Source organism: Diabrotica undecimpunctata, chromosome 1 (assembly GCF_040954645.1).
Source record: "Diabrotica undecimpunctata isolate CICGRU chromosome 1, icDiaUnde3, whole genome shotgun sequence".
NCBI classification, from domain to species: Eukaryota; Metazoa; Arthropoda; class Insecta; order Coleoptera; family Chrysomelidae; genus Diabrotica; species Diabrotica undecimpunctata.
In genome coordinates this window covers 54,811,166-54,839,108 of record NC_092803.1, presented here as the reverse complement: position 1 = coordinate 54,839,108, position 27,943 = coordinate 54,811,166, and the positions used below count along the sequence as shown (strand labels likewise).

Sequence of the window (27,943 nt, the reverse complement as noted above, 5' to 3'; positions counted from 1 at the left end):
AAAATGCTAATTATTCACTCTATTTAGAGAATTATATCTTTAATATTTATGTAGGATTCATAAAATGTGTAATACCAATTTATTAAAAAGCCAAAGTTGTTATTGTAATGGACATAATCAGCTAAATGTATTATTTTATCTTCGGCGGAGATAATGTAAATGTAGTAATAACGAAATTATAGTATTTGGTATAGAAAATGTAACATTAAAAATAATGAGTAGATCCTAAGGACTTCAAAAGACAAAAAATGTACAGGATGCTGCTTTTGAAAGAAGACAGTTAATTAGATTTTCAACAATAATCTAAATGTAACCATAATATCCATGATAATTATGGCGTTTCATATTTAAAACTCGCCCTTTAGAGTGAGAATGAAGAGAAAAACAAAAGCAATAGTTTAAAAGAATAAAAACCTTCATTTTTGTTTTTTAAAAGATTTATATGTGCTTTCGAACAGATTCTACTAATTTTTAGTCGCGAAATTTTTACACTCACTATTTATTTTATTTTACAAATCACGATTTATTTATTATTTTCTGTGGAATTCTACATATGACATAGGAGACATGGATGCAAGAAAAATGTAACCTAATCGAATTGCTCCAAGTGAAACACGATCATATAAATATCCATCGAAAGATTCGAGAAGCCACTGATCAATACAAGAGGATAAACACACACCTCCTCATAAACAAAGACGGGAACCTGGCGACAACAGTTAAGGAGAAGTTGGTGACCTGGAAAATGTACATCAAAGAACTTTTCTGGTACTACCGAGGCAACCTTCCAGAAATAAATTGCATGACAGGGCCGTCAATACTAGAAAGCGAGGTGAAAGCAGCTTTAAAACAGTCTAAAAATGGTAAGGCTACAGGTCCGGAATAAATACCAGTTGAACTTATTAAGGTGATGAGTGAAGTGAGCACGAAGGAGTTAACTGCACTGTTTAACACCATATACGATTCAGGTAATATCACAGAGGAATGGCTATTGTTAACATTTATAACACTACAAAAAAAACGATCTGCGGAAACGTGCTAAGATTTCTGAACTATCAGCCTTATGAGTCATGTACTTTAGATTTTTCTTACAATCATACATGCCAGAACTTACAAGGAATGCGAAGAAAATTTCTGAGAAAACATATTATACCTATACGAAACGAGGACGTGCAAATCAAGATGAAGGTAGCAGATGTAATTGGAAGAATTGGCAAATAAAATGGAGCTGGGTAGGATACGTGCCACGACAGGATAACGACAGATGAAACATTGTACATTGCAGATCACGAGAACACATCTATGTTAATATAATTTGTCTAGTTGCTTAAGTCTGTATTATACAAAAAGAAACTAATATTTCTTCACACAATTTTCTTTTACAATTAGGCTATTATAAGGATCCGAAGAACTATTATTTTGTCTATTCGTTTTTCAAAACAGTATTAAATATTAATAATGATTTTTTCACTTAGGGTAAATTAAGGTGTTAAAGTTCCATCTAAAATTTGTTACTATAATCCGAATGCAGGGACTAAGCTTTATAATTAAATACAAAAAAATCATTTAATATAAAATTACTAAATATCAAATTACTTCTAATTTTTCTTATGTAATATTTTTAATTTCAACTTAATGATCAGCTCGTGGTATTATTACGCTTATTTATTTTATGTACATATCTAACCCATTTTTTAAACAATTAAGGTAAATCCTAATGATTTCTAAATGTACTGGTTATCTTCTAATTAACAGAAACATTATAAATAACAATGAAAAGTCATCCTCTGATTTTATCGGTAAAAAAATCATATAGTCCATGATGTATTGGAAATTTTTAGCTTTAGTTTCCGTGATTGGTGCTTTGGGTAAGATTTTTTTGTTAATTTCTTTTTAAATTGTCCCAGCAAAGTGCAAATAATTGATATTAACTAAATGTGAGCCCAAAAAAAACTGTCCAGGCAAGTGTTCCATTTGTGTCTCTCGATTTAAAAAAGCTATGGAACCTTTGACTTTTGTAATTATGTTAGTCATCAATTGTGTTTCACTTCATATTAGTTTTTTTTCAATATTTATGCATTGTTACTTTTAGGAATCTTATTTTTCGTATACTACTTTATTCTTTGGATGTTATATTATATTTGGTGATCCATCTGGTTCGATCAGGTCTTTTAATCATCATCATTACATAAGACTATGCGAAATCTACCATTTATGTGTTATATTATTATCGTCAGTAATACATTATCTGCTCTTGAAGTTCTTGTCGTTTTAATGGATGATCTGGAAATCGCTATTTCTGTTCTACTACATGCTTTATTAGCTCTACTACAGTATTCTTTTTTTATTTTATGGTTCAACCGACCGAGTTTTTAAAAATTTTATTATTATTTGGTTTTGTAACTTTCATATTTATTAAAGTTGTTGCAAGTTTGTAAAATATAGGGATTCGTTTATAATGTTAAACAAATTAAAGTCAAGTAAGCCAATAATTATTCTTTTTTTTGCAATGCAAAGAGTCTTCTAGTATTAATATTATATGATGATATGTTTGCTCGTAATTATGATTTCACAAGTTATACTTTTTAATTGATTCAATAGGAATCTGCATATTTCTTGACAAGAGATACTATGATAATTCCAAATGAAAGGTGCAGGGAATAAACGTGCAATGTCAATATTAGTACATTTTTCAGAAAACCACATTTTCTATTTTTTTATTTTGTAATATTTAACTTTTATGATCCTAAACTCCTTTTTTTAACAAGTTGCTAAACAAATTAGTAAAATGTGTTATACGACAGTATAAGTGTTAATTATATTAATTTATTAAAAAATATTTTAAATTAATAAAAAAAAGCATGTTACTGCTAGCGCACAAAAATAAGTTAAACAAGGCCTTTATTATCTTTTATTATAATTAAAAAACAATATACTTAAGAAGAATACTTATTTACTGATGTGCTAAAGATTCAAAGTACTGCTAAGCTTCTTTGGACCAAAATGCACTAAGACACACTACATCTTCTAATTTTTCTCTAGAAAGAGGTAGCAGCTGCTGATGAGATGCTAAAGGTAACTGGAGTGTCATTAGTATTTTTTCCGCTGTGGAATCACTTTATTTAAAACGAAATTTCCATAGTACGAAAAATCAAATGGGGAGATTTTTGTTCACTTCTCAAAATTTTTATAGGTCTTGTTCAAAATGGACATCTTTTAAAGAATTTGTTATCAAAATACTCAGTCCAGGATATGAGCATATTTTGATCAACTTCAATCACATCAAAAGGAATTGGTTTCTTTCTTAAATTCCGGAAAACTTCAGCCCATTCCTCTGGCAATTCAACTCTTGATTTTTGATTTATAATCTTCATATTTTTATCTGTTTCCATGTATGAATGCTCTCTTATTGGAAAAATCATATGTATGGTCATAAGTCTCTTCTCTGTGCAAACAAGATGATACAGAAATCTTGCAACTGTATAGTTTTTATTTTGGCCCCCATAAGAATCTGCGAATATAAACAACTCTTCAACTGATGGATCAAGGAAATTATGAACGAAATGGTGAAGGAGAGGACACATCGTCTGCGCCTTTTTTCCCTATTGTATGTGGGTATGTATAAAAAACACTTTTATTGGAGGCTAGTACGTGTATGTTGAACGTAAATACAGATAATTGTCTTGTGTAATAGACATTATTTGTTGAAATGTTAGGCACTAGCAAGTTTTTTTGGTAGTCAATGCAAATGCTTTTGATTTTTCATTAGTTTTGCATAACCTTTTAATTTGCCGTTTTTTCTTGTAAAAAGTTTCTGCTTTCATTTTATGAAGTTTGCTTGCAGTGTTAACCAAATAAGAATTGATTCCCTTGCAGTGAGGGGGAGGGGGCAAGTCAGCTTTTTCTTTCTCGAGTGATTTTAGTTTTGCAACGTATTCATCACACGTAATGCAACTATCTTTTCGGGGGTACCCGAATGAAATATTAAACTTATTCGTAAATAAAATTCTGTAAGATTCGTAAGAAATGGGGGCCTCTTTGTACATTTCCATGACCATCTGCTACATTTTTTTAACGTTTGATTCCTCAGATAGGTATATAATGGGATTTTCTTCCTCTAAAGGAAGACATGTGTTCCATCACAGCAGCAGTAACAGCCTCCGATAGTTTATGAGGACGATTAGCGTGTTTACTTCTCTTGTTTGTAGGTGCCTCTCCAGTTAATTTCAAAGATCGTTGCAATAACTCTAACTTGCACATAGGTACGTCAGTAGTAACTTCGTCGGTATTTTTAAATCTAACTCTGTAAACACATGTTGAATTATGTAATTTATCTGGGTCGGTCAAATCTTTTCTTGACCTCCATTGTTTAATTTGTAAAACTGTAATAAGACCACATAGGTATACATTCTGTGCATCCTCTGAATTAAGTTATTAATAATATAAACTAAAAACTACTTATTATTGACTGTCTAGCGTTAGGTGATACAATTCCAAAGCAAAGATATCTTTTGCACTTACAGTCTGGCCCTGTTACGTGATTCTGTAGTCGTAGCCTTTTAAGAACATCATTCAGCCGCCCAGTTTTTTTTTCGTTTTATTTTATGTTTTCTTGTTTAGGTTTCTCTAAACCATCACTACTACTGTCTATAAAGTCACTTGCAAAAACTTTACTCATTGTTTTAATCAATAATTTAACGATATTATAGACTTAAATAAATTGCACACTAACAGCTCAAGAAAAGACAAGTTGTAGTCACAGTAACGCCACACTAAAGTGACAATGCGCTTTCATTCCTAGAATCCATGGACTATCCGCCTTTATCCCCAGACTTCCAAATATTTACTTGCGATTTTCTACTGACCTAATGTTTATATTCCCTGACGGAAGGTATTAATTTGAGCTTTTGTAGCACTCCTGACATATAGCACTAAAATCTCGATTTTCGTAAAAGTTGACATTACGACTTTATTCCCTGCACCCTTCTAATATCTCGGATTGCTTATAAACAGGGTGAATGATCTGTTTTGCTGATTTCTTTAATTATTTATTAGTATCTGATCACAAAGCTACTTGAGTATCTGTATGCACAGTAGACAGGATAATTCAACAAGCGAATATGGTAGCAAACGCAGATTCAAATAATTTTACAAGACACGGAAAACAACTCTGGCATAATTGTCATTTTCATGGGACTAAAAGTTGTTGTGAGTCATTTGGCATAAACGCTATATAAGAGGCCTACAAGTAGACTGGAAGTGTAAGTTTTCTATAGAAAAGTATAAAAAATTTGAGATTTTAATAAAAGAAAATGAAAGATAATCGACGTTTATTAATTAAACAAAATAACACTTGTGCTCTGCGTCTAAAATATTTAGACAATATTAAATACTTCATAGTATACTAAAGGTAAGCTAATTGTATATGTTAATGAAACCTATGCATATACATGCAGGATACAATACTTGTAACAACTGGTCAGATAATAGTGGTAAATGATTGTTCAAAAACCTTTTAAAAATAAGTAGGTTGGGTATTGTACACAGTAGTAAAAAAATGGGTTTTATGTCGAATGCCCTTTTGAGTTTTACATCAGGTATCAGGAGTTTTACCAGTCGGGAGGTTATCATAATAATATGAAAGCATGAAATTACTAGCAATGGTTGAAAGAACAGTTAATTCCTAATTTGTCTTTAGGATTTTTTGTTTTTACTGAAAATGCTCCATACCATAATGTACATAATAGAGCACATATCAGTAATTCTCGAAGAGCAGATATGTTATTTTTGTTGACAGAATAACAAGTATACCATTTGCAGCATTATTGATAAAACCAAAGATCTATGAAATCATTAAACAATGCCAATAAAATCATATTCAATATAAATTAGACAAGTTCTGCACGAATGTGGACATTTCCTGACTTCAGGAATAACTATAGAAATGGTTTCAGCGTAGATAAAAAATGGAATTGCAAAACACAATGTTAATTTTATATTAGGAGCTGTAAAAATGTTGGTGAAGCATAAATTTGCAAATTGTAACTGTAGATGGGAAGAAACTATGTGGAAATGTTGACAAGATCTAAAATAAGTACTTGAAAAATAAACGTCGCGTAGATGTAATTACTGAAGAGTTAAGAATTGATTTAGATGATTCCAGCGATGACGACAGTGGACCTGATTATAAAAGTAAAAAACATAAAATAACATTTTCTGTGGCAAAAAGATTTTTTGTCTAATGCCATCGCTCTCTCTCTCTCACACACACACACACACACACACACACACACACACACACACAAAATAACATTATGATATGATGTACTTACAAATGTTACCTTTATCTACTATTCATAAGTTACTTTAGAACTAATACTATTAATAATAACATAAGTAATCATACTAAAATACATATTGTTTTAAATAAAAAAAGGTTGCCAAATATTAACTAACATTATTTTTAGAAACCTTTTATTTATTTTTGTATTTAACAATTTGACCTAATATAAATCATAAGTATTTTTTGGAAAGCCACTGCTTTGTTAGCTTACGCCTTCTTCCTAGAAATTCCCGCCACTGCTTTTGAAAATAGCTATAGACAGATACTTATTTCTTTTATAATTTATTTTGCTATTAGCATGGTTTAAAAAAGATATTGTTTCTCGTCTCTTTTTGGGCTTTTTGTTAACTTTTTAAATAAAATAAAACACAATTTAAATTGACTGAATTTTGCTAAGGATGGCAATTTTGAGACCACAAAAATACTACCTCCGGCTCTCCATAAAATCCCCCTTGCAGGAGGAAAATAGTTACCAAGAATCTGTAAGCCGTAGAAAAAAATATTTTCAATAAAAAATGTAGCTGAGATAGTTTTAAACAAAAATGTTTATTAGCACTTTTTGTGTAGAATGAACCGTTCTCTCAGAAACAACGCCTGCAGCTACTGTCGATGTTGAATGTGCTGCGCGTGCGAAATCAATCTATGTTAATAAAAATGAATCGCCGAAATGTTTGTATGGTTATCACTTTAGAAAGACTCCACCAAATTAGATAATTCTCTTTTTCTTGTATTTCTTATTATTATGAGAAGATTTGTGTAGAAGATAATTTTCAAAAAGTTGTACAGGAAGACTTCAAAAACAGTTTTTCTCTCATTAGAAATCGTAATATTACTAATAGATGTCGCCATACTATGACTAACAAACGAACCTTGGATTACCAAAATAAATGCCAGTATTGATAAATTGGGCAACAGCCATACCGGGTTCTCGTTCGATCACCGAAGTCAAACAGTATCGGTTGCGGTTAATGCTTGGATGGGAAACCGTTTGGGAACACCGCATGTTGATTCCATGTGAAACCTTCCTTCTTCGAAACAGCTTAACAGATTTTTAACAAATTTTACATGAGTATGCTGTAAGTCTGAGAATATGTTGATATCTATTTTTCATACCCCCAAGGATGGTTCACCTTAAACATTTTTTTTTTTATTTTTTTAACAAATTTTTTTTTTGATTTCACGATATGGCATAAAAAATACAAATGGCCTTTAATTTTCGCACCTCTATTACCAACCCCTTTTTTATAATAAGGTAGATATGAAAATAGGTTTTCTCTCTCTTTTTTTTCTCGTAGCACTACAACCCAGGGTGGGTTTTGGCTGACTGCACAACTTGCTTCCATCTTGAATGGTCGTCCTTAATAATAGGGTCAGTGGGTAGCCCCATTGTTCTTAGATCTGACCATATATTGTCTCTCCATTGCACTCGTGGACGTCCTAAGGGCCTTCTTCCTGTGGGGGCTTCCTCCCATATTAGCTTGGCAAGGCGGTTATTAGGGAGTCTATGGACATGGCCAGCTCATCTTGGACGTTGGGATTTAATCTTTTGGACTATATTGCTCGCTCTATACATCTGCGTGACTTCAGCATATGTTCTCATTCGGTATTGATTGCTATTAATGTCGTGATAATGCCCAAAGATTCTTCTGAGGATTTTCCTCTCAAAACATCTAAGTTTTCTTTCAGTTTCTTTGGTCAGGGTCCACGTCTCACACCCATACATGACCACCGGTCTAATCACCGTTTTATATATTCTAATTTTTGATGTTCGTGTTAGGCTTTTAGATTTAATAGTATTGTGGAGGCTGTACATACATCTGTTTACTGCCTGAATTCTTCCTTTAATCTCTTCCGCAATATCGTTATCTGCAGTGATTGTTTCTCCGAGATATTTAAAACTCTCCACTCTTTCAAAGTTATATGGGTCTATTGTAACATTTTGCCCTATTCTATCTCGTCCCTTTTGTCTGTTGATGCACATGTATTTGGTTTTCTCTTCGTTTACCCTTAGACCAGTTTTCCCCTTAGACCAATTTATTAAAAGTCTCCTTCACATTGGTGACTGTGAAAATAGGTTGTTATATATTTTTCATACCCCCAAGGGGTACGCGTGGCTCACAACATTTATTCACAACATTATTCTTTAATTTATTTTTTATTTTTATTAAAAAATGCATACAAAACTTAATTTCCACCCCTCTATTACTAATCCCCATTTCTTAATAGCCATATTAGTGATACAGAATTAGTTGCCATACTTCTCCGAAATGACTGGAACATTTTTTTTATTTTTGGACAAAATTTTTTGTTTAATTTTTTTATGATGTGGCATTAGATAATACAGGCAAATCCTTAATCTTCAGCCTTCTATCACCAACCTCTATTGTTTTCTAGCCATATTAGTGTCACATAGTTTATGATGTGGCATTAAAAAATACATACAACCTTCAATAATTTTTGAGTTTGAGTAATAATTAGGTGCAGTTTATAGCTGAAGTTGCGTAGTTCCAAAAAACGTACTTATGTAGTCAGAAAAAACTATTTTAAATGTTTTACATCATTTGTTATGTAAATGTGTAAATTCAGCCTTTTTGGGCATATTTCCAATGCCTCACATTTGTTGCCAAAATTTTACTCCACAGTTTACTGTAATAAATTCATATTAATTGGTTGATAAACTTCAACTCATCAGTCTTAATCCTGACATTACTATGCTTTCTTTTGATGTTAGCAATTTATTTACTTTAGTGCCCAAACTTGAAACTCTTAGTCTGGTAAAAACACTCCTAGTCAATAAGTCGATTCAGTCCAACATCATCTCATCGATATTGGATATCCTTTAATTATGTGTATCTCAAGATTTCTTCCAATTCAACAACAAATTTTATAGACAACCTGATGGTTTAGCAATGGGCAGTTGTTAATCCCCCTTCTTGGCTGATGACTTTATGGATCATTTAGAATTCAACCACATCATAAAAAATCCTGAAATTTTACACTGGTTCCGTTATATTGATGACTGTTTAGTCTTCATGTCAGGCAATCATGACTCAGTACAACAACTACTTCTTAAAATCAATCAAATCCACCCAAATATCAAATTTACCATGGAACTAGAATCTTCCCAAGCCATTAATTTTCTAGATTTATCTATTACCAGATTCAACAATTAATTTGACTTTGGTATCTTCCGCAAGCCCACCCAAACCGATCATGTCATTCAGTCTTCCTCCAATCGCCCTCTATCACACAAATTAGCTGCTTTTAGAAGTTTCATCCACAGACTATATTCAATACTTATGTCTATTGACTCCTTTAATAAAGAACTCAATATCATAAAACCAATAGCTGTCAACAATGGTTATGATCATTTTATAATAGACAAAATCATCCATAAAAGAGAATCTAGATTGCTTCAAAATTCTGCTTTTAATCAATCTTCTTCTTCTACTCCAAATTACAGGTCTTTACCGTATCACACTCCCAAACTATCTGAAAATATCAGACGTATTATAATGAATTCATCAGAAATCACACACATATCTTTCAAATCATGAATGTGTTGCTTGTGTAAGTCCATTTCAAAAGGTAAAAGAAATAATAAATTAGACTTACTCACAATCAATTTAATTTAACTAATCAGACGACCGGTTTCGCTTTCTACAATATGCATTAAGTTTGTATCGTGATCTATTATTTAACTTTGTATCTTGACCTGAAGATGCTTTGCATATTGTAGAAAGCGAAACCGGTCGTCTGATTAAATAAATTAAATTGATTGTGAGTAAGTCTAATTTATTATTTCTTTTATATCTTTCAAAGTTGGAAATACTCTTAACCATTTCTTGACAAATACTAAGGATACAATACCCTATATGAACCGTAGTGGAGTTTACAGACTGACTTGTTCTGATTGCGATACCTCCTACATTTTCAGGACTTATAGATCACTTTCAACTAGATCTGCTGAACACTCTAAAAGAGATAATACATCAGCTTTTTCACACCACCTTAAAGTCAATAATCATTATTTCAACATCCCTGATGGAGTCAAATTAATTCATAACATCCAAGATAGAAATACTCTACGGTTGGACTTGTATGAGGATCTTGAGATCTCCAGAGACATGAGGACTAGCCCTAACTGTGTTAACCGCCAAACTCCCTAAACCGACCTTTTACTCCCATACACCGACAACTATTCTCTTAATTTTCATCAGCATTCCATAATTGCATTTAAATTTCAACTTTTTCATTTTGCTTCTGTTTTCCTTTTCCCAACCAGCCCACTAACATCTAACATTTTAACTTCCTTACTAATCACCCAATAACAGATATCATAACTTAATTTGTCCACCCCCTCACTTCTTTCTTTTTATTCATCATACTTCTTCTTCCACCATTTTATCCTATGGCAGTTTCTTATTTCTCGTCCTCCTGTCAGTTATTGTATGACTCACTCCTTCACATATTCTTATATTAAAAATTAAAATTAAACTCCATCAGTCATCTTCACACATCCATTCGACACTTTCAGTCTGTGGACCCTATTACCACCTATATTACATAAGTCAATCTAATCCCCTCACAGTTAACTCAACATATAGTCTCTATTATTTCATTCTTTCTTTCATATTCACACACATATCATTTTGTCTGGTTTTCCATACATACTTACTTATCTAACTTTGTCCATACAGTTCACAACAACATAGTATCCGATTCATTCTTGCTGCTGTACATTACTCAACAAACATTTTACATTTCCTCTTTCCTATATTAATACTCTCATTCATTCTTTCTCAACTACATTTATATTCATTTTAACATACTTCACAATATGGCAATATTATATTAACACTATCAAAATTACAACATAATTATAGTTAGAATATCATATTCTGTTATCATATATCTCATAAAATTTTAATAGCTTATTCATTTTATTAATTAATAAAAAATTTCAAACTCTCAGCGATTTACACACCAGGTCTCTTACTGTTGTCAGGCAACCACTATTACCCAAATTTAAATATGTAATAAAAAAAAATTTTTAACTTAAATTTCATTGGATTCCAACTTAATATTTTTATCTATATACTTATTTTTATATCATTCTTACACTATTATGTGGATAGTACCACATCAATTTCTTTCATTTTCCACGTCAATCAATTTTCATACCATTTATGATGTCATAGATTCAACCTCAAACAATAATTTCACTAATTTAATAACTCACTTGTTGTTTTTTCAATAATAGAGATTTGCAGATTTAAGAGAGAAAAAAAAATTTATCATTTAAACAGATTCAATTTTAATTAAAGGTTCATTAATAAGATATTAGGTATTATTACAACAAAATAAAAATTTTATAATTTTTAAAAATTACGTTAGTCGCAGAACACACCAATACTTTGTCATGTTTAGGTGTCTTCTTAAATTATATTCCTGTCACCTCAGCCAGTTGGTCTGTGTCGTGTTAACTGACAAGAACCACGTGTTAAAACACCGAGCAGAGAGACATGTAGCTCCTCAAGTATTAAATAAAATTTTATCCATTGTCATCGACCTAGAGTCAACATATAATTTAATTTTGTAAAGACGTAAACCCATATATGGATGTCATAGCCACAAATTCATTGTTAGCTTCAAGTACATAAGGCACTGAAGATGATCTGATTAGATCATCTTCAGAATATATAAAGTAGTATATTTATTTGTGCTTCTCTATAGTAGACTTAACCAGAAGTTGTCGTACAGTGTAGCCAATTCTTGTTCACAAGTAGTAATTATAGTCATACAAAACCTGTATTCTTCCACGCAGCGATTATTACCGTCATAAAAATACAAAAAAACCTGATTTTTTCAATAGTAAAAATTAAGCACAAAATTGTAATGAAATAAATTTTATTTATATGTTCCGTTTCGTTACATATTTAAATTTATAAAATAAAAATCGATATTTTAAAACAATATTTTTCAGTCGTTTGGCAACTTTGGAATTAGCGACGGAACTCCGTTTCAATTCAGATCCACAGAAAGCCGTAAAACTAGTTTTTGTCGAGCGAGTGCCCATCAACAATAGGTTATTTACATTGGCGTTTCTGAGGGTAGGGTATTTTATGCGATAAGTTTGTGTTATTGATAAAACGTGTTATTGATAATACAAGTGTTATAGTTTGTCGTTTTATAGTAAATTTTTAGTTATATTCTGTGATTATTTGGTTTAAGTTTTATTGGAGTTGGACGAAAAACCGAGTTGTTCCAAGAGAAGACTGCAAAATTCTGATGTTGATTCCAAAAATGAAATGCCGCAAAAGAGACGGAAAATGTTAACGTCCGAAGAGAAGGTAATAATACGAAACGTTTATGAAGGCATTGTCGGCAGAAAAATGGAATTAAATGTTAGCCAAGCGGTCGACATTTGTAGCAGTTTAACAAAAGTATCCATGAGCTGTATTTATCGTGTACTTAAAAATACATCGGAAAATAAAAAGCAAGAAAAAGGTAAAACTAGAGGTAGGAAAAGCATTGTTTTGGATGACGAGACAAGGAATATTATACGTCGAAAAATTCATTCATTTTATTTTCGGAGTGAAATTCCAACACTGAAAAATATTTCTCAAGAGCTCGAAAACGATGACTCCTTATCCAAGATATCTCGTAGAGTCTTAACCAGGACCATGCGTGAAATGAACTTTCGATATGTAAAACTCAACAAAAAAGTATGCTATTAGAAAAAAATAAAATTATTGGGCAGAGAAGAAAATATTTAGAAGAAATACGCAAAATTCGCAGCACTGGACGCAAAATATGTTATTTGGATGAAACCTGGATTAACCAAGGTTGGAAAAGGTCATACAGTTGGAAAAGTTTGGCAAGATTTAAATGTCAAAAGTAAACGCGAAGCATTTATAGAAGGCTGATATACAGGATTAAAAGCTCCATCAGGAAAGGGACGGCGTTTAATCGTCACCCATATAGGAAGTGATACAGGGTTTCTTGATGATGGTTTTTTTCAATTTGAGTCGAAAAAAACAGGTGCTTATTAGAGAAATTGAAAGGGGGGATTCAAGAATGGCTTACAGAAAAGGGGATTGCATACGAAGAATCAATGCTTAAAATTTAGCTACTTGACATTGCACGGTTAAGGAAAATTGAATATCGTAAATATACTGTAGATGAAACTGCAAAAGATTATGGTGTCGAAGTTCTGCGTCTACCACCTTATCATTGCAAACTTAATCCCATTGAACTTATCTGGGAGCAAGTGAAAGGAGAAGTAGCACGCAATAACAAAACGTTCAAATTTAACGAAATTAAGAAACTTTTGATTCAAGCAATCCTCCATGTAACTCCAGAGAAATGGGCTAAATGTATAGGCCACATAATTAAAGAAGAACATCGTATGTGGGAACTTGACACTCATATCAAAGTTTTACTAGAGCCAATTATAATTACACCAGGTGGTGAAGATAATGACAGCGATAGCAGCACTGCATCTCCAGGTTTAGACAGCGAATAATATTTTCTAATAGTTTAATAAGAATATAATAGTCTCCCGTTTTATACCGCTTCGCGGCTTTGGGAGTATAGCAGGGTAGTCTGCTATATCTAGGGCCTACGGTATACAAGAAAGGTAACATGGCCAGTGCTACGCTTCAACCGCCTTTTATTACCCCTGGTTTTACATAAGGTACTCATTTTATGCAGGCTGAGTCGACCTGGGGCCTATAGACATTTTTAAAAATGTTTAGTTGTTCTTTGCCGGCGGTAGGATTCGAACTCCGGACCACCGGCGTGCGAGGCAAGCATCCTACCGCTTGCGCTACGCAGGCCGTAGTTTAATAAGAACATCAGCATAAAAAAAACCAAAAACAAAAAAAAACGAGAAGAACATAGTAAGTGTGTATAGTGTTTGTGTTTAAACACATCAAACATTATTTTTATTTTGTTTTTATAGAATTTTATTTTGTTTAATAGGATTTTATTTTGTTTTGTTTTATATTGTTTAAGTGTTTTGTTCATTTTATTTAATGAGACAATATGGCTGTTGGCGAACACCCATTTAAAAAAAGTATCGCCCCACAAGACATAAAGACATACTTCTGGGGTGGTGTGGAAACTGTCTTAAAATTTGTTTTAAAAAAATTTCATTGTGTAACTCTTTAAGGACGGGTCACGTCAAAAGACGTTTTAGCGTAACTTCCGCGACAGCCGGTTGGTATCAGTAAACTTTCTGCAAAATTACTTCTTTTTTATAGCTTTTTGTTTGTGGCATTCTGTATTTTTAGGGGAATGTAGGGAATAAGCCACAAAATATTTATTCATATGTTTATTTATTGACGTTTCGATCTCTATATCCAGAAACCGTTTTCAATTATACAAATGATAGTACTATTTATTTTCTATGGCTTTATGCTTGCCGTTCTGTATTTTTAGAAATAATGTTGGGAATAAGACACAATATATTTATTCAAATGTTTAATTTACGGACGTTTCAATCTCTATAAAGAGACCGTTTTCAAACATACAAATGACAGATATATTTATTTTTCTATAGCTGCTTGTTTGTGGCATTCTGTATTTTTAGGGAGAAGGTTGGACATAAGCCACAATATATCTATTTGGATGTTTAATACATTGACGTTTCGATCTCTATTCCGTTTTTAAAGATAGAAAAAAAAAAGAAAATAAACAATATAAGATTATAAAAATATATAATAATAAACAAATAAAATAAATATAACTATCATTTATATCTTTGAAAGCGATCTTTGGATATAAAGATCGAAACGTCAGTCAAAACTTGTAAATAAATATATTGTGGCCTATTTCGAACATTAATATTTGAAAAATAAAATATAATTAACGTTAAAATAAAAGTAAGTGTACGTCACTGGATTTCCAAACAGCTTTTCGCATTTCTGGGCCTTTCAACGATGACTCACTCTCTCAAATAGTGAAATTATACCACACCTTAATACAATGGTGAAGTGTTTTAACTTCTGTATGTACCTTTATAAAAAGTGAAAATATTTGCAGCAAAATACGAAATTGCATACGAAAGCTAAACTTTTCACATTTTAAAATACATTTTGACTTTTGAAAATAAGATACTCTGATTAAAAGATATCAAATTTTTACCGTCGAATTGATACACATTTTATTTAAAGTTAATTTCGCGCGCCTAACAGAGTAAAAACCGCCGGTCGCTTCAAGAGTAGTTTCCGAGAGAACGGTTTATTCTACACAAAACGTGGTAATAAACATTTTTGTTCAAAATTATCTTAGCTACATTTTTTTTTAAATATTTCTTTTTACGGTGTACAAATTCTTGGTAAATCGATTTTTCCGTTTCTACCCCCTGTACAAGGGAAGGTTTTAGCGGGAAGAGAGATGGTAGGAGTGGTAAACTTTTTGCTCTTTTTTGGAATCCCAAAAGTAATATTCTCAGCAAAATTAAGCTTGTTCTTATGATTTTTGGAGGTTCAGTGGTATTTTCGTCTTTGACGAGGAGTGTAATACGGTAAAATTGTAACGATACAGAGAAGATAGCATGACCTTGGCGTAACGATGACAAACAAAGAAACTATAAAGAAAAAGAGACATAGTAAAAACACGATATTTAAAATTAAAAATCCATATCTGGATTTTAACATTTACTAATGTGTTATTTAGGAAATTCGAAACAAGCTGCATATATACATAATGTAAAAAAATATAAAATTTGGTTTATAAGTAATGAATAATTACAAAAATAAGCAAAATCAATAAATAAATTCGTATCTTGTTTATCAGCAATCACAAACCAGGTCTTCTTCTTCTTCAAGTGCCGTCTCCATTAATGGAGGTTAGCGGTTATGGTGGCAAACGTTTGTCTATCTTCAGCTGTTCTTAAGAGTTCCTCAAATCCAAGTCCTGTCCAGTTTCTGATATTACGTAACCAGGACAATTTTTTTCTTCCAATTCCTCGCTTTCCTTCTATTTTGCCTTTTATTATCAACTGAGGGATGTAGTATTTCTCGTTGCGCAACAAATGCCCTAAATAACTGGTTTTTCTTCTTTTGACTGTTCTCAATAGTTCTTTTTCTAAATTGAGTCTAGCTAGTACTTCTTCATTTGTTTTTCGTGCTGTCCAAGGAATTTTTAAAATTCTACGGTACACCCACATTTCAAATGCCTCGATTCTATTCAGGCTCTTTATTTTTAAAGTCCATGTTTCGACTCCGTAGAGAAGAACAGACCAGATAAAACATTTTACAAGTTTTAATCTCAATTTAATATTTATATGTGTATCGCAGAATAGAACGCGCATCTTAAAGAAACTATCCCTAGCTTGAGCAATTCTCGCTTTAATTTCTTGTTCTGGGTCCAGCTTGCAATTAATCCAACAGCCAAGGTATTTGTATTGGTTTACCTGTTCTAAAATATTCCCATTTATTTTTATAGGTAAGGGGATATTCTGTTTTCTTTGGATCACCATTACTTTTGTTTTTTTTTCGTTGATCTTCATTCCAAACTCTCGACAAGCATCCTTAAGGTGGTCTATAACCCTCTGTAAGTTTGTGTCTGTATCAGCCAGTAGGACAGTGTCATCTGCATATCTTATGCTAGATATTGGTTCTCCATTAATTTTTATTCCTGTGGAAAGGTTTTCCAAGGCTTGCTTGAATAGTAGTTCCGAGTAAAGATTGAACAGCATAGGGGATAGTATGCATCCTTGCCTTACTCCTTTATTTATACTAATATTTCTAGATGTATGATCGTCGATCCTAATCTTGGCACTCTGCCTCCAATATAAGTTCTTAATTAATCGGAGATCTTTGCTATCCAAGTTGATGCTCTGCAAGGAATTTAACATTTTATTATGGTTTACGCGATCAAATGCCTTTTCAAAGTCTACAAAACATAGAAAGACATCCTTTTGTTGGTCGTAACACTTCTGCAGCAGTACTTGTAATGAAAACAAGGCCTCTCTGGTCCCCATTCCGGCTCTGAATCCAAATTGATCGTATCCAACTTCTTTTTCACACCTTTTGTATACCCTATTGTGAAGTATTTTTAATAGAATTTTAAGCATTTGGCTCATAAGACTTATTAATCTAAAATCTGCGCATCTCCTGGAGTTAGCTTGTTTTGGAATGGGAATAAAAATAGATTCTAACCATTCCTCTGGTATTTCCCCAGTATCGTAGATTGTATTAAACAAAATTACTAACAAATCAATGTTATTACTTTCGATCAATTTAAGTATTTCAGGATAAACTTCATCAGGTCCAGGGCTTTTATTGGTCTTTAATTGTTTAATGGCATATTCCACTTCGACTTTTAGAATTGGTGGGCTTTCAGTGACATTATTTATTGTAATGTCTATTCTTTCATCCTTTATTCTTTATTCTTTATTTATCGGCAAATTAAATTTTAGGTGATGATCAATTGCCTTCAGACTCCTACGGGGGTAAAATAGTGGGTGGAATGGACACTGATATATACTTCTACCCTTACCAACTCTCACTACAATACTTGGGTCTTCACTCATGCGGAGCTTCTCTCATATCACCTACTTGGGTCCTGACAGCGGCCCATTGTGTCTTCGGAGTGTTTACTCCTTTTATATCAATCAGAGCTGGAGCAACAGCAAGGCAGACTGGAGGGGAAGTAATACAAGTTAAGAAGAAATACATGCATAAACTATACGATACTAACACTATAGATTATGATATAGCCCTACTAAAACTACAAGAGCCAGTGGATCCTGATTACGCGGAAGCCATTCCTCTTCCACCTGAAGGTTCTAACGTTAAAGGGGGAGATATCGGCACTATAGTTGGCTGGGGTTTTACCACGGAGAATGGAACATCCAGTAGATCTCTGAGGGTAACTGAAATTCCTATTTTGAATCAAAGTGATTGTAAAAGAGTCATGGGTAAGTTTATCACCGATAGAATGTTTTGTGCTGGTTTAGTGAAAGGAGGCAAAGATGCTTGTCAAGGCGATTCAGGCGGACCGATGGTAGTCGATGGTGTGCAAATGGGAATCATTTCATGGGGGAGTGGATGTGGAGAAGCGGGAAGACCTGGGGTCTATACTAATGTAGCTGTTTTAAGAAGTTACATCAAAGAAGTGTCGGGTATATGATAAATGAATTAAAAATAAAATTACAATATAAAAAAAATCATGTTATAAACATTTTTTATATCAAGGTATATTTTCTATTTAATAAATTATGTTTTGTTTTATTTACATAATTTTTAAATCTGTTTTAGTTTATACCTGTCTTTTATTTATAGGTCTGTTTTACAAAACTCTGCTATTGGTTAAAACATTAAGTAAGTTGTGTTACAATTATTTAACCCTTATCCGGGCAACACATTTTACTTACGTTACCGAGCAACTCGGGTTTCTTGGGCCCACCACTGTTCTTGAATTTACTATTCATATTTACCCATATATTTCTAATATCCATTTTTGATTTTTTATTAAAGTTAAATTTAAATTGTATAGATTAAATAAAAAGATAGATGCTACTATAGTATGAGATCTACCTCGAGGGTGCAATCTACCTGAAGAATTTGCACAAAATAATGAAATGCAAGAAAACTTTCGTAGAAAAAAGATTACGGTGCTGTTGCTTTTCATTATTGTGTGACAACCCTTATGAAAAAAGATTATGGTAATTAAGCTCATGTACAAAGTACCGACAAATACAATCTTTAGAAAATGAATAAAACGCATAAGGCAGAAGAATATTATTATTTTACTTTTACAAATGAAAACTTTGTCATATCAGTTTACTATTTTAGTCGGGACTAAGCCACAAGATTAGCTTATTCCCAACTGGAATAGCAAATTAATATGACGAATTAAAATATTAAGTATTAGTTAAAAAAAAACAATAAAAATAACAAAACCATATTAGTCATTTATTTTTCTTTATTGCAATACTTTCAAACTTTTTTAATTAAAGATTAATCGTTACACACATTTCTACTGCATATTCCACAAACTTGTTTTTGTTTCCTGTCCTTTTTTGTCGGACCACTTCGGAAATCGTTCTCAAAATAAAAACATTAGTAAATCAAACAAATTTTGTTTTTTGTTACTTGGTGAAAAATTCTTCTGATAATTTTATCTGACTCATTTATATTGACAATTCAGACATTATATATATTATATATTTTAAAGTAGACAACTTTAAAATGATATTGCCAATACTGGTGAGTTGCGTTCTTGGGACGACTTTACTTGTAAGATAGTTCAATCGATTAGATGAAATGAACTTTAGCTTGAGAATATCCGTCAGAAAAAATCGTAGCATGTAATTCGTCTTTAAAAAAACAACTATATGCCACGATGACATTAAAATTCTCCTGTTAATGATTCCATACTAAATTATGAGGGAAAAACCAGGAAAAAACTTCGTAATACTATCCCGACATGGTAAGTATTTGGTCGTACATTTAGTTTACTCTCCATAAACAACAAATTCTGATTTTATAAGTTTGTTATGTAAAAACCATAAATGATGTATCCTTGATATGTACTGACTTAATACTAGTATTTTGCTTTTATTAACTTCCTCTTTTAATATGAGTTACCAGATCCTACAAAATTTTACCGAGGAACTTGCGACACAATTGGTTGGTCTCATTTAGCATAATTAGAGCTGCTTCTTTGATTTTTCTCTGTTTACCATCCGTTTCTTTTAGGACTATACTTGAATCATTCCATCGAATCCTATGTTCATTATCCCACGCGTGTTTACATATTTGAGATCTATCAAATTCACTATTTTAATATAAGATTGATGTTCACTTATTCTTACCTTTAATGGCCTCGATGTTTCTCCTAAATAAAACTGATCGCATTCACAAGGTATTTTAATAACTACAATTCTTTGTACTTTTTTGTTCATTGTTAGATTTGGTTTTAGACAAAATAGATCTCAATGTGTTTGTTGTTTTGAATGTTGTTGAAATGTTGAATTTATTTTCTTATCCTTTTGAGTTTTTCTGATAATCCTTTTATGTATGGTATTGTTATTTTCCTCGTATTATTCCTTGTGTATGCTGTAGGAATTAGTTTCAAGTTGTTCCGTTCAATAGAACTTGGAATTATAATAAGGCTCAACAAGTTGCTTAACAACTTGAGATGTAAGACCTTTGGCTACTGTATTTTCGTTTTTACCTGTATATGGTATTCCACATAGAGGGCAATTCGTTTCCGAGACACATGCCCACCATATTTTCATGCCATACTTATCTGGCTTTAAAGGCATATACTGATTGAAAGGACACCTCCCTCAATACGGAACAAGTTGCTCATTTACCGTTATTTTTTTTCCTGGTAAATAGTATTTCTGAAAGTTTTGGTTGACTTGATTCCACAAATCGCGTATTGCTGCTAATTTGTTGTTCCTTCTTTGTTCACACCTCGTGTCCTTGTCATCAATCGTTTTAACCTCATGGTAGCTTTAAATATAGTAGATCCATAAAACTTACTCCAAAGTATATCTACATTATGGATGTTGGAACTCAGGTGCCATGCAGTTAGTAGTAGTCTAATAAAGGCATATAGTTCTGTACAGTCGCAATATTTCCAATTTTCTATTTCCAGGACTTTTTTGGCTTCTTTATTTGTACACTTCACTATTTCGTTCACAATTTTTTTGTCCACAAACAAACAAAAGGAGTCAACAGGATCATCTACACTTTGAACAGATGCTAACATTCCTTTGTGCACTTTGCTTTTCATTATGTCGCAGAATCGCATACGTCCTGTCGGTTGTGGTTGACTCTTCCAGTTAATTCTATCCTTAGTTTTAAAAATTACAGACTCTGAACTCTGGGAACTTATAGCTACACATTCTTCTTCAATATCACTTAATACTACTTGCTGATCATCCTCTTCACTTGCTTGATACAACACAGCTGATAATGGTTTTCGGGACATTTTATTCGCACTATCTACTTTCACTGTAATTCAATATAATTTAAGGAGGTTAGTTGTCGACACTAACAGCGATATTAAACGACTGATAGTAGATGCATTATCTATTTGAAAAGAATAAGGGTTAAGCAGCTTAATTTTGATGAGGCATGAAATATATTGTTTTGATGATTCTCGAAAATTTATTACCAACGGGGTCCTTTCTTATTTATTCTCAAGATAATTAACTACATTAGCCAAATAAAAATTTCTCCTACAAAATGCAAGGTTCAAGGTTTTGAGTCCCACCTTTCCAACATGTACCATTAACGAGGTCATGAAAAATAATTACTAAACAATTGATTTTTTTTCTGTTGGTTAGATAATATTTATATGACTTAAAACAATGTCCTATAATAAAACAGGTATGTAGCGCTAGTCCGACAAGAATTGTCATTTTCGTTTTGCTATTTGTAGTACAACATAAAGTGAAAACATATTTCTTGAAAAGATTCTGAAAATGTTTTCTTGTGGTATGTCTAAATTAAATATTGTGTTTTTGTGGGATTAAGCCATAATTTATTTTTTTTTTCTATTGGCTTTGGACTTCTTAATCCATTTAGCTACGATAAATAATAAATACTGTTTGCTACAATATGAATATAGGTAAGGTATATACATAAGCATCCATATACATGCATACATACGTAAGTATTAATAGATAAAAAACAAAAAAAATGCAAAAAGGAAGATGAAACATTAAATTGACCAGTAGGTATAATCTTCACAAATTATTGTAAGGTTAATTAGATTTTTAATTACAAAAAATTTCCGTTTCAATTTCCGTTTTGATGATTTGACATTTTGATGTTTAAAAATGCTTTTAGAGATTTGAGACGAATCTACAATTTTTCATGCTAATTAATGATGTCAATCCATTTTCATTACTTGCCGAAATCAACTGTTAAAGTTAAACTAGATAATTAAAAGTTCGCCTAATAGTATAAATAAATAGTATTTAATAGTTAAATTACAATTAATTAGTATTCGAGTACGGTCTTTCAAAAGATACAGTTGAATTCGTAGATCGAAGAAGCTTAATAAATTGGTTAGGCGAATAGTAATAGTCTAGTAATCTGCAATCATATTTTCAATCACACATACACATAGTTGCCAAAATATATTATTTGACAAAAATATTATTATACTGTATAAACAATATAATAGATCATTTAATTTTTTAAAGGTAAAAATGACAAATGTATGTACTAAATAGGATTTAATACAAATAAAATATTCTAGTCATACCACGAGATTGTTTATAAAGAAATAAAGGGTTTGGAAAATTTATACAATAATATGTATTGTCCTTAAATGATTTATAGCTCTTACACAGGTACTCCATAACGACACCGCTTCGGTGTTCCCTGTCGTACAGATATGAAAATAATAATCGATTAAAAAAAAATATTTGCATATTGAGGCACTTTTTTCGTTATTTTCGTATTTCTTTTTTCAATAAGTCTATTTTCTTTCTTTACCCTAACGTGCGCACAAAAAAACTGTAATAAAAATGTCTACGCGTCTATACATTTTTTTTAAAGGTAAATGTAAGTTTATTGACGTTTCGATTTCCACTTCGGAAATCGTTCTCAAAATCCAAACATTAGTAAATTAAATTATCTATATATATATATATATATATATATATATATATATATATATATATATATATATATATATATATATATATATATACCCGGTATTTAGGCGTTCCACGCCCTTCCGGTAGGGATCTATGGAGGAGTATCACCTAGCCGCAGCCCTTATCTCTTGCCGTACTGCTCCACCATAGGCCGATCAGATACCAACATATTCTAGACTAAGCCGCAGATTAATTTTAGAATTTTAAACTACTGCGTTAGCCTTTTTGTTTTCTGTTCACCGAGCCGGGGATTTGAACTGACATCTCTCGCATTGAAGCGAAGGAGAAGCCAGCCGCCCAGCCCGCTTGGCTATCCGATCGACATCACCAACAACAAATTATCTATATTTGTTGCTAATATACAGTAAGCAGCACTGTGCGTATGCGTACTTGCACCAATATGATTTAGCTCCAATAGCAAAATGCAGAAAATAAATTATTGTTTCTTTTAAAATTTACGTTACATTTTCTTCTAATGTCTTCACTCCTCTTTCGATCTCTCAGCATATTTCCTGTGATTCTTCTCAGTACTCTCATCTCTGCCGTTTCCAGTAGCCTTTGCGTTATGGCTATGTCGGGTCCAGTTTCTGATGCATATGTCATTTTTGGTCTTACACTGGCTTTATAAATTCTTGAACTCATCTCAGTGTTAATGTGTCTGTTTCGCCATATAGTGTTATTAAGGCATCCTTCCAGTCTATTTGCTTTTTGTACTTGATCTCTCACTTCTTTGTCCAGGTCTCCGTAGCAAGACAGTGTAATTCCTAGGTATTTTATTTCCATTACTTGTTCAATACTGATGCCATCTATTTGTATTTTACATCTGGTTGGTTCTTTGCTGACTACTATTGTTTTAGTTTTCTGAGATGAGATTGCCATATTAAATGCTTTTGCTTAAATCCCCTTGTCTCATTCCGCTGCCTATTTCTATAGATTCTGTCCACCGATTCTGACTTTGGTCAGATATGATATGATATTTAGGGGAACTTCTCTATTATATAGAAAATGGATTACATCTTTGAGTCTTACTTTGTCAAACGCTTTCTTTAGGTCAATCAGACACAGAAATGCTGGTCTATTATACTCTAGTGATTCTGAGTAATTTGCTTTATAACGAATATTTAATCTGTACACGATCTTCCACTACGAAAACCCTGTTGTTTATCTGCTAAACTTATCCTCTGATTTACTAGCACTTGTAAAATTTTAGTTGTAAATTTTAGCGTAGTATTTAACAAGTTTATACCGTTGTAGTTTTCTTGCTGTTTTTTATCTCTTTTTTAAATAATAAAAATAAATTTTTAATTTCATGAATTTCAAATATGTATTTATTTGTAACAACAGGATAACATACCACGCAATTTGTAGGACAATGTGGGTTGTGGTTGTTAAATTATATAAATATTGCCTAACCAGCAGAAAAAAGTGCAAACCTTGCATTTTGTAGAAAAGATATTTTTTCGAAAAATTGGGATAATTATTTTGGGAATTAACAAAAAAACTGTTAATAATAAATTTTGAAATTTTGAGAATGGTCAAATCAACATATTTCATCCCTGCTATCCCTGTTAGCTACCACTAATGAAAATTGTTGTAAGGGCAAAAGTTGGGTGTCAAAATGAAACTACTCACGAAAAAATGAGTTAGGCTTTCACGGTCATCGTCTAACTTGTTAAACTGTTTGTTCGGGCTCTTAGGGCGTTGTCTTCTGAGACTAGGTCTCGACGTTTCGCCAACACTAGGGGTTGGCATCTTCTGGAGATGTTACTGCTTTGCTTGTAAGCAAGCGTCTAGCGCAAGGCCTAACAGCACGAACAAAAAATTGGCCCGAACAGAAAATGGGCCCGGGATACGGAACTATGAGCATTCAGTTGATGTTAAACAAAAGAACTACAGGGAAAATATTATTACACGTTTTCTTAGAGATTTCGTTAATAAACGTTTGCATAATAGATTTGTAGATGAATATCTCAGCACCAACAAATAATATTAAGTGTTTCGTTTTGTTATTAGCATGGGGGTAGTTTCTAATGGTTAAAAAAAGTTGCAATTAAAGCAAGGATCAAATTTTTGTTGATTTAAATACAGAAGTTAAGAATTTTAATATACAACACTATTTTTAAAGTTGTAGTAGTCTTTAGGGTGATTTTTAGGGGTTGAAGAGTAAAACTAAAAAAATATCGCTTATAAGCAAGAAATAAATTTTTATTTATGTATATTATTGTATGTATGTTATTTAGAGATAAAAAACTTGAAACCAATTAAACATTATTTCACAAACGACGGATGAATTAATATTAAATTTAATTGATAGGTTAAACATTTTACATTGTAGAAAATTATTTTTTAACGTCACTTTCGGTATAAGCAGTGGTTTTAAGGTTTGAAAATTTGTATTAAAACGATTAAAGTTATCACTGAATAATTTTATTTTACTCAATTCAATCAGATTTTTTGTATAAAATACTTCATTTTTTTTATTTAGAAGTAGTTTTAATTCCTTAAAAACAAAAAGCACATTTAGACCATATATAACTTTTGCAAATAAGTGTCAGATAAGCTTAAATTCAAATTTATTTTTAGCCAAATTCATGCAATCCGTAAGAATTGGGAGGTAATGTCCTTTTTTCCACCCGAGATACTAGACTACATACAGCTATACATTTCCTAGCCCTAATTCATGATTATTTTTCACGATGAAACAGAATTTCTCTTAAAACAGACTTTGAGTGGTGATTTCAATCACCTGATCTGACAACACCTGATGCATCATACGTTTAAAGCATACTGAAGAAATTAGTATTTAAGTCAAAAGTTCCGCTAGTAGATGTTAATAGAAATTTGATATATACCACAAAAGAAATAATCACTCTTTATAAATGTTATAAAATCTGCAAAATCGTTATGAAGCTTATTTACACTGCAAATACAATGTTTATTTTCGATACTGCTTATTTTGGCGAATAATATTTTGTTTTTCTGAAATCAACTTAAAAAAAAAAAGAAATACAAAATTTGTAGTTTAAATTGTTGTTTAATATGTCAAAAACCATAAATTGCAAAAAACAGAAAATTGGATCAGAAAAAAATATATTGCAAATCACCCATCTTTCACATACCACCATAAAATGTCAAAAATACGAAATATAAACTTAAAATAAAGTATGGCCACCACGTTGGTTTATCACAGCTCTACATCTACTGTTCATGCTCCGAATCACATTGTTAATGTCTGCTTGAAGTAGTTGTGTCCATTGTTCTCTCAGAAGCTCTTTTAATTGAAATTCATTGTAGATATTGCCCATATGTGGAGTAATTCTTCGTTGGAGCATGTTCCATACATGCTCAATGGGATTCAAGTCCGGTGATTGTGCTGGCCACGGCAATACATCAATACCCTCGTTATCCAACCAATTTCTTACAATATGCGCAACAAGTGGCCGAGCGTTATCATGCATAAAGTAAAAATTTTCTCCAACAGCAGCAGCAAACGGGCGCACAACAGGTTCAAGAATAGTGTCCAAATATTGCTGACTTGTGAGAAAGCCACGTAGGAACATGAGGTCAGTTCTTCCGTCAATCATGATTTCGCCCCATACCATTAATGTACTACCTCTGTATGTATACACTTCTTGAAGATGTCATAATCGTTCTCCATTTCCGAGTCATCTCCATACTCTTGTCCGACGAGAATCTGGATGAAATCCATATCTAGACTAGTCACTAAACAAAACTGTGGCCCAGTCATTGTCAGTCCAATTCTGAAACTCTTGAAATCAGGTTAATCTTGCAGCGCGATTGCCTCTAGATAGAAGTGGACATCTCAGTAGTCGCCGACTACGAAGATTGGCTTCATGGAGACGATTCCTCACAGTACTGCTGCTAATTGTTACATTACGTGCAAGATGTAATTCATTAACCAACTCGGTTGCTGTGATTTTTGGCTGCCTTCTGGCATTTAAAATTAAATGTTAGTCTTGAGCAACGGTTGTAGAGCAACCACGTCCTGGATGTTGCTCGGCTGGACTCCCAGTGTCTCTAAACCGACGTCACAAACGACTTACGACGCTTTGGGAGACACCCAGCTGGTCAGTAACTTGAGTTTGTCGCATGCCAGCTTGAAGGATCCTCACAGCTCTATTCATCTCGTCCAACGTTAAATGTTGTCGTTGCATGGTAAAAAGACAATATTTTTAACTTACCAATTAAGCAAGAATGGTATAAAGTGACTAAAATTAACAAACAAAACATAAAAATGTCGATTTTTTGTCCCTTATAAAAAACATTCTAAAACTCGTATTGCTATCAGTTTTACAATTTTTTGTTGATAAGAAGTGAGTGTCTGTATCAACAATTATAGTACAAGCAAATTTATATGGTCATGAAATGTCTGTCATTGGTATTGTCAAATTATTAAAATATCCTTAGACTTTTGCGTTGTGTGTATATTTACCTGCACCAACAATATTCCTTTTGAGCAATACAATACAAACTAACAGTCCAATATTCCATTTTAGACTATTCATAGCAAATTATATGGAACTCTAAAAATGATTTAACAAAATAAGTAAATAAAATAAGCAAATGTATTCTGTAACTTATAGTAGCCACATATTTTTAGTGATGATAACTTTTACACGAAAGGCATGATTTCGTGACTATTTTTGCAAAAAAATTCACGAAAATGGAAATAAAATAAAAATAAATAATGACAGCAATATACACATTCAACACCTCATCATTTATAATCTACTTATGCAAGCCATGATTTCGTGACTGTATTTTGGTCAAAAAGGTTTAAAAGTGGAGTAAAAAAACAATAGAACGGGAATAGCGTTGTTAAGCGCATTTCATATATTTTTTTGCTCGATACAGTATTTTTCATTTGATTGAATATTTTGTCCTTTATACCTATTTAATTTTTCATTCGTTTACCATAATTTCTACATTTTCATTTTTAC

At 32.2% G+C, this 27,943-nt stretch overlaps 2 protein-coding genes across 2 annotated transcripts in view; one reads left to right on the top strand and one right to left on the bottom strand.

Moving 5' to 3' along the window:
• Positions 1–27,551, bottom strand: part of LOC140438947 (trypsin-3-like) — a 97,669-nt gene extending 70,118 nt beyond the window's left edge. The window contains exon 1 of the mRNA XM_072528582.1: positions 27,436–27,551. Within this exon, the coding sequence (XP_072384683.1) occupies positions 27,436–27,508 (73 nt within the window). The 5' untranslated portion in view covers positions 27,509–27,551. The remainder of the gene's footprint in view (positions 1–27,435) is intronic.
• LOC140449367 (trypsin-1-like) lies at positions 1,802–18,528 on the top strand. Its single transcript, XM_072542524.1, has 2 exons — positions 1,802–1,868; positions 17,775–18,528. Exons 1-2 carry the CDS (start codon positions 1,820–1,822, stop codon positions 18,485–18,487), a joined length of 762 nt encoding a protein of 253 aa, XP_072398625.1. The 5' UTR covers positions 1,802–1,819; the 3' UTR covers positions 18,488–18,528.
• Positions 27,552–27,943: the final 392 nt, after the last annotated feature.